The sequence below is a fragment of the Equus asinus genome, chromosome 13 (genome assembly GCF_041296235.1).
Source record: "Equus asinus isolate D_3611 breed Donkey chromosome 13, EquAss-T2T_v2, whole genome shotgun sequence".
Taxonomy (NCBI): domain Eukaryota; kingdom Metazoa; phylum Chordata; class Mammalia; order Perissodactyla; family Equidae; genus Equus; species Equus asinus.
The window spans coordinates 16,084,451-16,100,908 of NC_091802.1; the positions used below are offsets into that span (position 1 = coordinate 16,084,451).

A 16,458-nucleotide genomic window follows, 5' to 3' on the forward strand; every position below is an offset into this window, starting at 1 on the left:
TCTTCTTGCTGGTGTTTCTAGGATGGCAGCCATATTGCCCTCTGGCAAAAAGGATGGAGGGATGGGGGAATTCTCTGTGTTGCAGGAGATAGGCAACAACTGCCTGACGTCAGAACACCAGCACTGGTTCTGACATTAAACGTAGCTGTGGGGAAGCCACTTAAACTCCCTCCTCCTCTGTTTTCTCATCCGTACAGAATAACTGCAGTCATTTCTTGAGAATCTCCCAGGAACCAGATGCGTCATACTTTTTATTTCCTCTAATCCTTACCACAACCATGTCCTTTTTCCTGGTGAGGAAATGGAGCCTCACACAGTTTAAAGCGCTTGCCCAAGGTCACAGGGCTGGTAGGCGGTGGCGGCAGAATTCAAACCCAGAATCCCTGCTTTTAACCATCCTGCCATTCCTACTGGGAGGTCTCAGGGCAGAGCAGGCCCCAAATGACGGCAAGGCCAGATGTGTGATACTGCCAGGCCGGGCCCGGGCAACCCTGAGATTCTTCCTGGGCCCCCTGCCGATGCCCAGCTGAGGAGGAGCCCCAACCAGGGCCAGGACGTGCAAACCTTGAGATTCCTCCCGCAGGCCTGGCAATCTGGGCTGGGGAGTCATACTTCTGGCAGATGAACAGGGACTCAGGTGGAGACAGGCAGGGGCCACAGAGGAGAGGCTGGGAGCTCCCTCAGACACTTAACAACAACAAAAAAAAAGGCCTGCAGCTCAAACACAGCATGTTCATGATTCATTCATCCTAATTTCCCTGGATAAAGATGGGGTCCTAGTGGGGTCTGCCCCATCCCCAGGCCCAGAGGAATTGTCCCGGACCCCCAGCCTCATGGCATCTCCATCAACCCTTGTCCTTTGCCCCTTTGAAGGGAGCAGGGCTGACTTAGATTGATCTAATAAACTGAGATGGAAAAGGCCATTTCCACTCAAGGTCCCCTCTTCTCTCCCCATCACTGGCCCCACCCTCAGAAGGGCTCTGCCCTGCAAGGTGCCTCCTGTATTACATGAGAGTGGGTGTGGAATTGGGGCCGGATCCTATAGTTCCGTGAAAATCTGGACCAGAGCTTCCCCTATGGCCAGGGGATCCATGGGCAGAAGTGTAGTCACTACTAAAGGAATAACCCCATGAGGTACATACTGCTGGTGTCCCATTTTACAGATGGGGAAATTGGGGCACAGAGAGACTAAGTAATTTGCTCAAGGTCATACTCCTGATAAGCGACTGTGGCAGATTGTATTTTCCAAAGATGACCACATCACCCCACAATACATGCCCGTACCACATGCTCTTCTTCCCAGGTGACATTAACACTCTTCCATTAAGAGGCAGGGTCTACGTTCCCCCCCGCCGCGCCCCTTGGATCTGTTTGGATCCGTGACTACGGCAGGAGCAATGCTGCATCATTTCTAAGGCTGGGTAAGAAAAGGTGAAATAGTTTCTGCCTGGCTCTTTCTTGGGATTCTTGCCCCTTAACCCAGCCTCCCTGCTGGGGGAAGCCCAGACTAGCACAGAGAGAGTGCGCTGGGAGAAGCCTGCGTGGCGAAGAACTGAGACCTCAAGCCAACAGCCAGCATCAAATGCCAGACATGCACACGACTGAGCCTTCAGATGATTCCAGCCCAACTTTGAGCCACCCCAGCTGATGATGGCAGGACAGATACAAGCATCCCCACCAAACCCTGACCCAAGTGCAGACACCTGAGCAAAATAAACATCACCATTGTTTTAGGCCATAAGTTTCTGGGTGGTTCATTATGCAGCATTAGATAATCGGAACAGGGGCAGAGCCAGAATGTGAACCAAGCGAGCTGGCTCCAGAGCCTGTGCTCCCGGCCACTCTGTCACCTGGTCCCTGCTGGGTGAGAGACAGTAGAGAGCGGGGATTTATAGCTGCGGTCTGGAGTCAGACATGTATTCATTCATTCATTCATTCATTCATTCATCAAATGTTTATTGCATCCTACTGTGTTCCAGGCTGTCTGGTAGTGCTGAGAACATTTCAGCAAATGAGACCGACCAATCCCTGCCCTGAGGAGTGTGGGGAGTGGGGAGGTGGAGGATAAAAGGGGGATAACTTTACACAGGTATTTACACTAGGGTGATATTGCATGGGTGGGGAGCCCTGTTTCCAGAGGACGACCTGGGAAGGCCTTTCTGAAGAGGAGGCTGCAAGGATGAGATGACCCTAGCCTTGTGAAGAGTGGAGGGAACAGCAGCAAGTGTCAAGAACAGACCGAGGTCACATCTCAGCTCCACTATTTACTTGCTGTGTTACCTTCTGGAAGTGGCTCAGCCTCTCTGAGCCTCCTCTTCTTCATAAGATGGGGAATCCACCTCATAGGATTGTTCTGAGAAGCCAATGAGCTAATACATGTATAGTGTACAGTCCAGGGCCTGGTGCAGGAAATTTAAACAATTGTGGTGACAAGAATTATGCTGCAACCACGGTCCCCAGTAGGATATCTGAAGCCCCAGAAACCACTCTGCTCCCCATCGGAAACTGTGCCAGCTACAGCTACCGGGGATGAGGAGAGAGAATATGGACAGCCGGGGTGGGGATCCCTCCACTGCTGCACTGGTGCCCAAGCCACTGAGGATGGGTCAATGCACGGGGGCGCACACACTTCCCTGAAGCGTGCTGACATACAGCCCAGCTTCCCCCACCCCCTGCAGCCATCCCTGACTCGTCTCCTCGACCCAGGGCACACCTGCCCGTCACCCTCTGTGCAGAGCCTGAAGGATGGAGCTGGAGATTGGACCGGTTGCCCCTCCCCAGGCCCAGCCCCCACAGCAGTGGCCACCCACACAGCCAGTGGGGGAGAAGCAACTTCCTCAAGGCAGAGGGAGAGATGGGGACAGGAATCCTGGAGAGAGGGCAGAAGACTCAGGAGTCCCAGGGGGCCAGGAAGTCCTGCTGGGGTGAAGTATCAGCTGCCACTGGACAGGCACACCTTGGAGGACCCTGGAGAATGCCTGGTGGGTGGCCAACACACATACCCAGAGAAAAGCACACACACAAGCCAGAGCACACAACAATGCACACACACGCACATGCTCAGAGGACCCCAGGTAACTGCATAGAGATGTGCAGAAACGGCAGTTCAGCAACACACCCTCCAGGGACACGCGTGCACCGTGTCCACACACATACAGGCATACATACCTCACTGTGCCTGACTGCCTGTCCCTCCCGCCAGCTCTTGCTCACTACCAGTCATCTAATCAGCAGGGTCTCCCAGGGGCCCATGCCCGATGCCATCTGCTGACCCAGACCTGGCAGGGCCCAGCCAGCATGACCAGCACGATCCAAGAAGAAGTCTGACAGTGCTGGATCTGAACTAGGGAAGGGGGTGGAATACCAGCTGGCCCTGAGAGCAAGCTGCCAGCCCAGAACCCCAGCATGGGCAGGGCTGGGGGCTCAGCACAGCTTCAGTCTCAGGCCGGGTTCCCTAGGGCAGAATCCTTGCCTTGGTGTCCCACCTGCCTTGAGAGCCCCTACGGCCACTTCGCATCTTGAGCAGGTGGAGAGGAATCTTCTTACAACTATCTGGAAGCACTGAAGGGTTGTGGCAAAAAGAGGGAAAAAAGGAAAAAACAGTGCAGCATGGCAGACTGAGACCAGACGTGAGGCAGAACTTCCCACTAGAGAAGCACCACAGCATTGAAAGAGGTGTAGGCAAGAAGAGAGCATCATCTGGCTCCATAAAGATGCACTCTTTAAAAGGAGAGGAGATGGATAGGCTGGCATTACTGATTTTATTTATTTATTTATTTACTAAACTTATTAAAAACAAAGGAGTCTCAAACTGCAGAGGTCAGAGGAGTCTTTAAATGGCCATAAATGAAGACAGTGGTGGCCGCACCTCCCCAGCCTAGATTGGGTATGACCTTGACTGAAGGCAGAGGGATGGACGCAGTGACCTTTGTATTGCCAGCCTGAGCTGCCCGCGCATGAGCAAGAGGTGGCTGGCCACCTTCCCCACTGTAGGACCTCTCCCTGAGCGGGTGGCACGTTGCTCAGAGATGGGAGAGGGTAGGGAGACAGGGCCACTGTGGTACCATGGCAACAGGCCTCGGCAGAGGCACGTTGGCACCTTCTCCAATCACCGCTCACAACAGGACCCAAGTGTTTGCAGACAGCACCTCCCCTGCCAAAGGGGGTCCTGGCCCCAGAGGGGCAGGGAGACACATTGGGAAAAAGGGGACTGAGAAGGCTTGTAGGTGCTATACCCTGAAACATACAGCCTGCCCCAGCTGATGCCCCAAGACCCCTCAACTAACCCTCAACCACTGCCCCCCTTCTCTCACATCACCCCGTCACTCTCCTACAGGCCAGCCTGTCCCCGCCACCTCAGACACCCTAATCTTGGGGCACCAAAGCTGCCCACCTCAACCCACAGCCCTGGCTCCTCCATCATTCTTGGCCACCATTTGTCAACCTGCTTTCCCCTCCCTTCCTGCCCTCCATTTTCTCTCTCCCTCCTCCGCCCCCTGCCCTGTCCTCCCCACTGACTGCGGCCCAGACCAGTGCCCACGACCATCTGCCGGCTCCAAGGGCCAGCATCCACGATCCTGCCACTCCTCCTTCAAGCACCTGCTTCCGAGCTGCCTGCTCCCCTCGCCCCCTCTGCCCACTGCCAGGCTCCCATGTCCTCCTGGGGACAGAGCCCAGCAAGAGGCACGTCTAAGCAGCCAGCCCAGGAGCAGGGCAGTGTTGGCCCCAATTCACAGACTGCGAAACAGAACCATTCAGGGGGTCTGGGAGACTGAGCCACAGCTCCGGGGGAACTGAGCAGGTCAAGCGTCTGGCCCTCGAGCCCCAGATTCTACCACCAGGAGGGAGGTCTTTAGAGGTCACCTAATCCAGCCTCCTCCTCCATTCAAGTGAGTGAATATCTAACCTAGAATGTGCTGTCTTTCCAAATATACAAAAATACTTCAGGGGCCGGCCCCGTGGCCGAGTGGTTAAGTTCACGTGCTCCGCTTCGGCGGCCCAGGGTTTCGCTGGTTTGGGTCCTGGGCGTGGACATGGCACCACTCAGCAGGCCACGTTGAGGCAGCATCCCACGTGCCACAACTGGAAGGACCCACAACTAAAATATACAACTATGTACCAGGGGGATTCGGGGAGGAAAAAGAAGAAAAAAAAAAACATACTTCACTTGTGGAGTCTGAGCTATGGACCCATCACTGTGTTCAAAAATTTAATAAATATCATATTTAATACTCACAACCCCCAGATAAGGAAACTGAGGCTCAGAGAAGTTAGCTAATTTGCCCGAGGTTACACAGCGTGTTGGACACCTCAGTGTGCCACTTCAAACCCTCTCAGCCTCACTTCTTACTCCAGCCATTTCTGCAATGACCAGTTCCCTGCAGGCTTCAAGCAGCAGCTGACGGTGCCACATGGCAAAGTGTCACCCAGGGCAGAGCGGGGCCTTCTCTGAAGCTGCAGCGTGGGACACACACAGGAAGCCACTTAGGCCTCACACATGGGCAGCCTGGAAGCTTGTGGGAGGTAACGTCCATGGACAGGACAGAGCTGACGGATGAATGCCTCCCTGTTTCTCTCCCCAAAGGGCAGTTCTGAAATGCATTCCACGGGGCTCCTTGGGAGACCGCCCAGGACGGAGCGGTGGTCATGATAAAAATAACACATCCTTGTGCTGCTTTCCCTTTCTCTCCCTCGTACCACGGGCCCCACCCTTGTTCCCTGAGACCACTTCCCAAGCAAACCTCTCAGGTCCAGCTTTGGGGTAAGGCAGGTGGAGACACAGCCAGTGGGTGGTGGAGGTGGGGTTCAAATCCGGTCTGAGCGACAAGAGAGCCTTTAGGCTGAACCACCACACTGTGCTGCTGCCACCACCATACATGCCAGGCTCCCTTCTCTCAAAGTTCAAGTCATCCTGAACCACGACGGCTCGGCCACATTTGATTCAGACAGGGTCACGGGAAAGATGGAGGGGAGAGCGTGAGGGTGTCTGCAGCAGGAGCGTCATCTTCTCTGGAACTGAGGCCACCTGCCACCAAACTGACTCAACACTCTAGGCTGAGCGGGAGTCCCAGCTCGACATGCCCTGGCCCTACCCAAGTTTAGCATCTGCCTCTGCGCAGAAACTTCTGTGGCTCTTCAGCTCCAATCCCCGCCTCCATTCCCCATGCCCCGCCCCACCCCCCATTCCTCAACATCTTGGAAGGGAGGGGGCACCCAAGGTAGTTTCTTGAAGCCTGAGCAGCCAGGTCTAGCAGACACCCACCCTGCCCCACACCTGGACCAGAAAACCCAACACACCTGCTTGGCGGTGAGGGCAGAGCGTCCCCCAACTCCCGCCCACGCTGCAAAGATGTGCTGGGACTTTCCTGGGGGAAATCACTGCTCAGGACCTCACATGCCCTGAGTCACTCCCAGCGTGCCAGCCCCAGACAGCAGTGCAAGCTTTCTGTTTACTCCTCACCCAGCAGCAGGAAGAACAGGGGAGGGGTGTGCCTTCTCCCCTCTCCATGGGAAACTGAGACCCCTGGGGCTTAGGGGATGGCCCCAGGGTCACAAAGCATGAAAAGAACCAGAGATCCCTGGCACCCAGCCCAGGACAACCCTATTATTCCCTATGGAGGCTGCTCTGAGGGGGGCCACTCAACAGAGGCAGATCCCGGCATTCAGAGCCCAAACCCCACTTGCATGTAAATGCCCTTTGGTTTGTTAGGAAGAGTGTAAAGGGAGCTATAGAAAACAGATGAGGAGAAAGAAGGACATCCCCCCAACCAGCTCCCAGGTCCAGGCACACAGCACCTGGCGGTGCCAAAGCCAAGTGGAGTCTACACAGTCCTGAGGTGCCCTGGATCCCCACCCAGGGCTGGCACCCCACACCCACCCAGGGCCTCTAGAAATGTGCATCAGGCTGGAGGCTGGCCTTGCCCCAAGGGTCCATGAAGGCCTCCAGCCAGCATCCCACCACCGCAGCTCCCCTCCCTGCAAACGGCACAGGTTGGAGTCAGGACGGGGTGGGGTTTATGCTCTTTCAGGGGGAGAAAACAAACCAACCCAGTCTAGCTACAGGGTCCTCCTCGGGTTCCTGGCTTTTTCCTTCTGCCACCACCTGTAAACACCCCACCTCTGACCTCCACCTCCGTCAGCTTCTCTAGCCAGAGACTTTGACAGCAACATCTCACTCGCGCACACACACTCCGACACATGATGTCTGTGCGCAATGCCCCACCCGCGCGGATTTCTGAGGACAGTCACCCCACCTCCCAGACACAACCCGTTACACTGAATTGCTCTGTGGAATCGCAGCACGGAGCTCACACGCGTCCATAGGGGCTGGATATCTGTTTGCAACACACGCATTCATACTCACAACATACACCCCAATTCCACGTTCAGTCACACCCAGGACTCACGTCCTGGTCCAAGCTGACTATGGAATTACCACCCAGCCCGGGACCCACTGACCTTTTGTGATGCCGGCACCCAGGACTCGCTCCCCGACGTGGACAGAATGTCAACAGTCAGTCGCGGCGGCTCACCCCGCCTGTGCTCCCGCAGCGGCGGCGTCCACCCATCTCCATCCGGACCCGAGCCCCCTCCTCCCCGGCGGCGGGCTTCCCTCGCAGCCCGCCCAGTCGCGTGCACCGTCACCGCGGCGCGCACACGCGCACACCCGGCCGGCGCCTGGGAACGCACAAAGCTGCGCCCTCCGCCCGCCCGCAGCCGCCCGCACACCTGGCTGGCGCGCCCCAGCCGCCGGGGCCGCGCACACGCAGCCCGCCAGGCCGCGCGGGGGGACGCGGGGGTCCTGCAGCGCCACCGCCCACTGCGGACCGCGCCCACCTCGGTCGCCCGCCCCCGGCGACGCCGCCACCAGGGTCCGCGCCCTGGTTCTGGCGGTGCCCACCCGGCCCGCCTAGCGCAGCCGCCGCGCAGCTGCCGGAGACGGGGTGGGAAGGCGGGGACCAGGCAGGCGGGTCCTGCCTAGGGGCGGGGAGGGCGCCGGGGTTGCAGGAGAAGGGGGTTACTGCGGGTCCTGAGCGCTGGGCCCGCCGTTGGGACGCTCGCGTAGCCACGGGACTGCCCTGGGGGAGTTCTCAGAACAAAGGCGCGGGATGAAGCAGACGCGCCCCAGGAACCCGAGGGAGAGAAGGAGGGAACAGCCCACCTGTCCATAGGAGTTCCTGGAGGATGGGGTCCCGGGCCGGGGCCGGGGGGTGGGGGGGCGGGGGGGGGGCGGGGAGGTGGAAGGGAGGAGCGGAAAGATCCACGGGTTCCTGGTCTATTGAGGAAGACAGTCCGGGGCTCTCTCCAGCTCTGCACGGGGTGGGACTGAGAAGGGGATACAGTCCTATCTGGACTTGGAAGTGGGAGGCCTCAAGGACTGCCAGAACCCCTGAAGGCCCCCCTGCCTTGGACCAGGCAGCCTGAGGCTTTCGTTCACTCACTCCACAGACATCCTCCCAGCTTCTGCCAAACCAGGGATGCTCCTGAACTTGAAGAGGTTGATGGCGTCCAGGCAGCCTTTGGGATGCTTCTCTTCCTCAGTAACCTCCACAGAGACGGGCCTCTGAATATGGCTTGCACACGTCAGTGATGGGAAGCTCACTCCCTCAGGGGCAGCCCACGCCATCCTCTGGCAGCTCTAAGTGCTAGAAAGCCCTCCCTTTAATTGCTCAGAAATCTGCCTCGCATCTGTCTGTTGGCCATGGCCTCACTCTGCTCTGGCCACAATGACTTTCCACTTCTCAAACATACCTAGAGCCTTGTACTTGCTGTTCCCCCTGCAGGCATACTCTTCCACCCCGTCTCCTGTGCCGCCACCATCCATTCAACATCCCTTACCAGCAGCTTCCCCATATGGCTGCCCCCTTGTGTCCTTCAGGACTCAAACCAGATTCAGCTCAAATGTCACCTTCCCAGAGAGGCCTCCAGCTCTTCCAAAGTCCCCACACACCCACTGGTCACTCTTTATCTCAAAGCCCTGTTTTAGTTTCTTCAGCACTCTGACCGTCTTGGGAAATTTTCTTGTCCATGTGTCTATATCTGTCTCTCCCACGAGACAAGGCACTGTAACCCCAGGGCCTAACCCAGAGCAGGATGGAAGGAAGAAAGGAAGGCAGAGGTGGCCAGCCCGTGGTCTGAGTCCCTTCAGCAGCAAGGTCCCTCACCCGGAAACGCAGCCCGCTCAGCCATGACATCTGGCAGTGTTCAGCAGAGGAAAGTACTCAATCTCTGTCCACCGAGTAAATGAACGAATGACAGAACATCCGAAACTCAGATCAGCGGGAGCTTCCCTCCCCCGCTCTGGACCCTGCCTGAGCTCCCGCAGCCCCAAGATGCAAGTGTTTTCTTAAAACCTAAAACATAGGGCTATACCCAAGCTTCTAGTCAATTGGAACCGCAGACAGCTGCCCAGATGCAAACAGGATTAGAGGGCAAAATAGATTTCTCCTTTATCCCTGTTAAGGTGTACCTACTACACTCAGACCTGGTCTCCAGTCTCCAGGGCACTTTGTGTCCCAATTCTGCCATCTCACCTGTTGGGATGGTGCCCAGGTTCTTGCCATCAGCAATGTCACCAGCATCTGTCTACACCCTTCCTCGTCAAGTCACTGATAAACATGTTGAGCAGGACACAGCCAATGGCAGCCCACTCATCAACCTCATTAGCTGTGCCAGCCTCAGCCCACATTCCTCTGTGTCACCTGCAAGGCTTTGATGGGAAGAAAAGAACATTTTCTTGCTGAAACTCAGAACTACTGTCTCCTGCTCCACCACCATTAACCTACTTTCTAGTCTAGAAAACTAATCAGAAAAGCAAATAAGCTTCCCCAGCAGGATGGGTTCTCATTGCTGCTGCTGATCACCCACCTCTTCCTTTTCTAAGTGCCTCCAAACCAGGCCTTTAATAGCAGACTGAAACTTGATCAGGACAGACGCTAGGTTCACTTATTTATGGTTTGTGGACTTATTTCCTCTTTGTAAAGATAAAAATTACCTTCCCCATCTCCCACCTTTGAGCGTATGCCTTATTCTCTGAAAGGCAGTGTGCATAGTGGCTGTGACCACTGCCACTTCCTCTGTACCTCAGTTTTGTCATCTGAAAAATGGGGAGAACAATAGTACCTACATCATAGCATTGTTATGAAGATTAAATCAATTTATTCCTGCAAAGTAATGACAACATGACACATAAGCACTCAAAAAGTTAAACTATTAATATTCTATCACAAAAATTAATAGAGCCACAAAACTATAGCAGCCTCCTTTTCAAGTCCCCTGTCAGGTAGCCTTCCCAAGTATGAAAGCTGAAGTCATTTCAAATGGCTCCACACTGTCTTATGATTGCTTCCCTCCTCCATGGACTCGGCTCTGCTCCTGTGACCCTGAGGAGCATTCTTGTTCTTTCACTCAGCAAACAGACCAGCTCTGTTAGCCTCAGGCCACCCGAGGTGGTCTCACCCGCCTCTACTTCCCTTGCCAGTCTCTTGGGCAGGTGTAGCTGGCCCACCTCAGACTTGGGGCTAACCCCTCTACCAGCCTTCCTACAGGTTCTGAGCCTGCATTGTGTTCATTGGCAATTCACCCAGTGCCAGTTTAATGAGCCCCTTCTCTGAGCTAGGACCTCAGGATACAGCAGAGAACAAGATGGAAAACGTCCTGCCCTCGGAGAGCTCACATTCCAGGGCGGCCAGGGCAATGGACAAATAGAAAAATAAGATAATGTCAGATCGTGGCGAGAGCATCGAAGGCAAAGAAAGAAGGTGAGAGAGAAGCTGCTTTATGTCAGATGGCACTGGGCACACAATAGAGCTCTGCATGTTGCCTGAAACTTAATCTGACCATGTGTCCTTCATGTCCACGTGTCACTAGTGTGCTCCCAGAACAGCCACACCAGTCTTTCTTTTTCCCTGCAAGAATTCACAATGCTACACTCACAATTTCATTCTTGCACCCTTCCCAATACTCCTGCCTCAAGTGCTAGGAGCTTTTCTGTCTTTTCTCTACATGATTTGAGATCCAGCCTCTGGAGTCCAGGGCACCTGTCTGACCACCCATTCCCTGAAAACCAAGAGTTCCCAGGTGGCCTGAGTCACTTTTCCCAGGGTTCCTGTCACTTCCACATCATCATCCAACTAATTCTTCCTCTTTGGGCAGAACCAAATCCAGAGCATCCATCTGCCTCCCTGCCCCGTACCTTCTGAAATCATCAATGAGACAAGAAGGAGCAGATGGCCTGCTCTCAGCTAAATAGGATTCCTGGCAGATATCTGGGGAGGTAAAGTCTCCTGTCACTTCTAAACGTTATCCTGGGGCCAGTTTGGGGAGCTGTAGTAAGAGCATCATCGCTGTTCCCCTTTGGGCCAGCCCATGGTATATCCCCAAATGACGTCACTTCCATTCCTCTTTCATTCAACCACCCCTGGGAGGAGAGACCTGTTCACCCTTGGCTTCAAGGGTCTTGCTAATTTAGAAGCTGGTGCAAAAAGGTTTGATGGAGAGGCGGGGAGAAAGATCCAGGGTCAGGTCTAGCAGAAGCCTTGGGGAGGGAGATGGCAGCAGCAGGGACACCCAGGATGTCCATGTCGGGACTGCTAGCACTGGTCACACCTGCCCACAGTGTTCAGAAGAGTGCGCAGGAGCTTGGGAGCAGGAATCTGGGTCAGGAAAAGCCCTCATCTCCCACCCCTCTCCCAGACTCAGGATCCCAGCTGGATAGTCTGGCGTGGGGGAGGAGGAGACAAGGAAGGCAGGGCTGGCTCCACCCCAGATCAAAGTCAGGGCTGCCCAGCAAATTTGCCTGCCACTTTCTTTCTTAAAGAGGAACCAGCTGATCTCCAGGCCTCAGAAATCTCTGCGGGCATTATTTCACTTGAGAGTCACGATCTTCCTGATAGAAGGCAGGGAATATATAATCATACCCATTTCACAGAGGAGAAAGCGGAGGCAGTGAGTTGCCTCAACTCAATCCGTGTATTCTAGGCTGGATAAGAACCCAGGCTGACAAACTCTTTCCAGGCCCTGAGAGGCCTCTTTACCACTGAAGACAATGGTTCCCCGCTATGGGCTTATGGACCAGTGTGAGGCTGGCTGCGTAAGTACCACCTGGGGGGCCTGGACTCCAGCTGGAGAATAAGCATAAGGACTGTGGGTCCCTTTACCTGGAGGGAGACTCAAGGTCAGCGCGGCTGAGGATGCGATGTTGCTGCGGGCTGTAGAGCCACTGGAAGGCTGTCAGCGTCCTCTCCTCGATTCGGAACCGCCCTTCCTGCACGTACCTGCAGGCAGGACAGGAGAGAGTGAGGAGCAGGCAGGCAGGGCTCTGCAGAGCTCCTCTGGGGAGTTGGCCCTGCTTGCTGGAAAAGACAGATGAGGGGTACTTGTCCCTAAGGATCCCCCTGTTCATCTGCCAGAGAGCCCTGTTTCCAGAGGGTCACAATTAAAGTTCCCTGAAGAGGAGGCAGCTACAGGGAGCAGGTTTCAACTCAACAGATGGAAATGCTTTCTTTTTCTTCTTCTTCTTCTCCCCAACACCCCCCAGCACACAATTGCACATTCTAGTTGTAGGTCCTTCTGGTTGTGCTTGGAAATGCTTTCTAAAGTCAGCTGTCTGAAGTTGAAAGGAATCACTTGGAAGAGGTGAATTCCCCGTCACTAGAGGTATGTAAGCAGAAGCTGGGCAGGGGATTCGAGCATCCGACAAGGATCCATTCTCCAAGCCCCTTACAGGACTGAGACACTGGACTTCTTGATTTCACAGCAGGAGAGGGCCGCTCTGGAGTAGGGGTCATGAATCAGCAGTCAGGATTAGATCTTCCAGCACCTCAAGGCTTTCTCACAGTGTCCCAGCCACCCTGGGGATGGACAGTCAGCCCAGAGTAAGGCTGGAGAAGCTGGGCTGGGGAAGGGTAACAGAAAAAGATCCCTCCCACTCTGGCCACCCCCTCCTGGTAGACCCGTGAGTCCATTCATTAATTCAGCATTTATTGAGTGCCAACAATGATGAGCAAAAGAAACAATCTCTGCCCTCCTGGAGTTACGGGCCGTGGGGAGAGAAACCATCAAGTAATCACATGAACAAATATATCGTTACAAACAGGCCCTCTCATCCGTTACCAACGGGAGTGTCAATTGGTAAAACCTCTCTGCAGGACAACTGGACAGCATCCATCTAAATCACAAATGCAGCTCCCCTGTAGCCCAACGATTCCTTTTTGGAGACTTTATCTACAGATCTTAACATGTGGATGAGGTCATCTGTGGCATTGTTTATAACAGCAAAAGACTGGGAATGACTCAAGCGTCCATCCATAGGGGACTGGTTAAGTTAATCGTGGTGCCTCCCTATAGGAAAAGTGTGCAGCCATTCCAAGCGTTTTAAATGAGGGTGTTCTTGTGTGCCATCATGCAAAGATACATTGCTAAGAGAAAAAAATCAAGTGCAGAAAGAGCAGTATGTGTAATTTATGCTAAAAGACGGGAGGGACTAAAGTATGAATTCGTGGTTGCTTATCTTTACACATAGAAACTCTGGAGACAGAAAAGCTGATAAAAGTAGTTACCTGGGTGGGCAGAGGAGGGAACTGGGGGAGTGGGGCATAGAGCACTGACTTTTAACAATGTATCTTTTCGTAGGGGAGGGGGATTACTGTTCCAAAGGTTGTATGCGAGTGTGTGTGAAATTACAAACTGCATGAAGTGCTGTGATAAAAATTGTGCGGCTGCTCTGACACTGCCCGGTGGGGCACAGGCTATTTGCTGGAGGAGAGAATTTCCCAGAAGGCAGGGTTGCTGGCTTTCATTGCCGCTGTGGCCTCCCCAACCAGAGCATCTGGCCTGTCTGCCTTTGCTCTCCTGGACATGATCTGATAGGCATTTGGGGAAGATCGTCCAGGCTGCCGGGTGGGAAATGGCAGGGCAGCCAGGTTGGATGCTGTTGCAGGGGTCCAGGTGGGACAATGGTGACTGGTATGGGGGACAGTGCTGGAGATGCAGTGAAATGGGAGCTAAGGAGGTAGCGCTGGCTGGCGCCTGTGATGGGTGAGACACAGGTGAGGGGGAGACAGACAGCAAAGTGGTTTCCCAGGTATGTGCAGGCAGCTGGCTGTAGAGCCATTCGCGCTGGACAGGAGAGGTTTGGGAGAGAAGATCACGACTTCCGTTTGGGATATGACCCTCCTCTGTGACCTGCTTCCTGCCCTGAGATGACTCCCCTCCTGCAAAACCTGGCTCAAACTTTGGCTCCTCCAGGAAGCCCACCCTGATTAATCCCATCCCCCACCTTGGGCTCCTCCATCCTGAATGACATGCTCTTGCCATCTCTATGGGAGAAACTGGTTACGCTAGTTGCCTCCAAAAAGGAGAATTGAGTGGCTGGGGAACATTGTAACTCTTCAGTGCTTTTTGAATTTGAACCATGTGAATAACCTATGTTTGTTTGTTTCAAGATTGGCACCTGAACTAACATCCATTGCCAATCTTTCTTTCTTCTTCTTCTTCTTCTCCCCAAAGCCCCCCAGTACATAGTTGTATATTCTAGTTGCAAGTCCTTCCAGTTGTGCTCTCTGTTTTCAAAAAGTATCTTTTTTTTTTTTTTTAATTTGAGAACTCTGCTGATCATGAAGTCTTAGGTCATCAGGACCAAAAAAAAAAAGCCCCAAGAAGGCACTCATTTTGTCTGACAGCTTTATTTTACAGATGAGGACATGAGGCCCAGAGCAGGCACAGGGCTTGTCCAAAGACACTGGCAGAACCAAGGCCTGATAGTGATGTCCCCTCCCTCCCAGGCTGATAGACCACAAATAGGTCTGTCCTTGACCCCACTGGGCACACACAGGCCCCCAGGCTGAGGGAAGAGCAGGCCCACTCAGGAACCAGGCCCACCCTAATCCTCTTCTCCCCCACCACTCACCCCTGCCACTGTGCAGAATGCAAACTGTAATAATAATACCACTTTGAAGGCTTGTTGCTAGGATTAAATGAGATAATGCGAGGGAAGCTCACGCACGTGGTCATCATGATCACCCTCCCTCCCTGCCATCTTTATCAGCCTTCACCAGTCACGGGCCTTATGGGCTTCACCGATGACAGACAAACCCACTCCCTGCAGTCTCACCTCTAAGCCTCACATCGAACCCCTTGGAACCAGCTGAGCCCATTTTAGAGATGGGGAAGAAGAGGCTCAGGAGAGAGAGGTGAACTAGTCCAAGGGCGCACATGCAGGAAGCCGCAGAGGCCAGGCCCTCCTTGTACCTTCAGCCCGAGGCATCCAGTTTGCTCCTAAGCAGTCCCTACACACACACACACACACACACACACACACACACACACACACACACATCCTCTGCCTCCTGCACACCAGCCCCCGCTTCCCAACACAGATCTTCTCAGCTCCTCCCCTGCCTGAAAATGTTAGTGGCTTCCCAGTGCATATCGAATATCGTCCAAACTGCTCACCTTAGACGTCCACTCCCTCCCCACTCTGTTCCCTCCCAGCCTTTCCCACCACTGCATGCTGCCCCTCCGCATGCACCCCAACAGACCCCTGCACTCCTGGTCTGTGTGTCCTTCTCCAAGCATGCCCTGCCTTTTCCTACCTCAGAGCCTTTGCTCAGGCCGTGCTCTGACCTGAACTTCCCTCCCTCCATCTCTACCCGACTCCTGCCGACCCTGCCCCCACTGCTGGAACCACACTGCCTCTAAAACTCTCTCCCCAACCCCCAGCCAGAATCCAAGAGAGCTCCAAGTTTCCCAGGAGGCTTTGCTTAACCTTGATCACAGCGCTGCTCTCTGCCCGCCTGTACGTGAGTTATTTATGTGCCTGTCTGTCTCCCCGCAAGTGCAAAGACCATGTCTGATCGTCTCTGAAATCCCTGCACCATCCGTCCTCATGCAGCCCTCTGGTCCACGAGCCAGCCTGCCCTGAGACTCAAAAGAACAGTGATCCGCTCACAACATCCTCGGGAAGCTTCTTTCACAGAATGCCGTGACACAGACTATCTCCATTAATGAATCCAATTTATTAACTTAGTGTATTTGCTGAATTGGACCACACTAAATAAAAGGAAAAACAGAACACCACCCATCCCCAAATATCTTCCCTATTAACCTGCCAGCTACCTGAAATTCCATTGAACAGTACACCAAAGGAGATTAACGACTGCTGAGGGTCAACCTTGTAAGCCACTATCAGCCATTAAAACTTTAGCAAGAAGAAGCATCTCAGGTTATCCATGGGACAGCAGGAGTCAAGAGACCTGGGCGTTGTCAGGGACATTTTGAAGGGAATGAGAAGAGAAGAGGAAGGGTAGGAGCTGCTCCTAGAAACAGGCCCCAGGATGTGAGGGTGGGGTGACACCTCCAGGAGCATGCAACCCATCACCAAAAGAAAGAAGGGTCCGGCTCTTTACAGGTTACACCTTTTTTGAGGCTGAACACTGGGGTAGGTCAGGCAGATCCTGA

General features: G+C 54.2%; 1 protein-coding gene across 4 annotated transcripts in view; it reads right to left on the reverse strand.

Annotated features, from left to right (window-relative positions):
• The window catches only part of RAP1GAP2 (RAP1 GTPase activating protein 2), a 210,790-nt gene that overhangs the window by 186,906 nt on the left and 7,426 nt on the right, over nt 1–16,458 (reverse strand). For 2 of the 4 annotated variants that reach the window (XM_070482583.1, XM_070482581.1), the window contains exon 2: nt 12,159–12,275. In XM_070482583.1, the coding sequence (XP_070338684.1) occupies nt 12,159–12,275 (117 nt within the window). Of the gene's footprint in view, nt 1–7,458; nt 7,822–12,158; nt 12,276–16,458 lie in introns of those variants that run through there. The other 2 variants (XM_014826937.3, XM_070482590.1) reach the window with 2 other exon arrangements.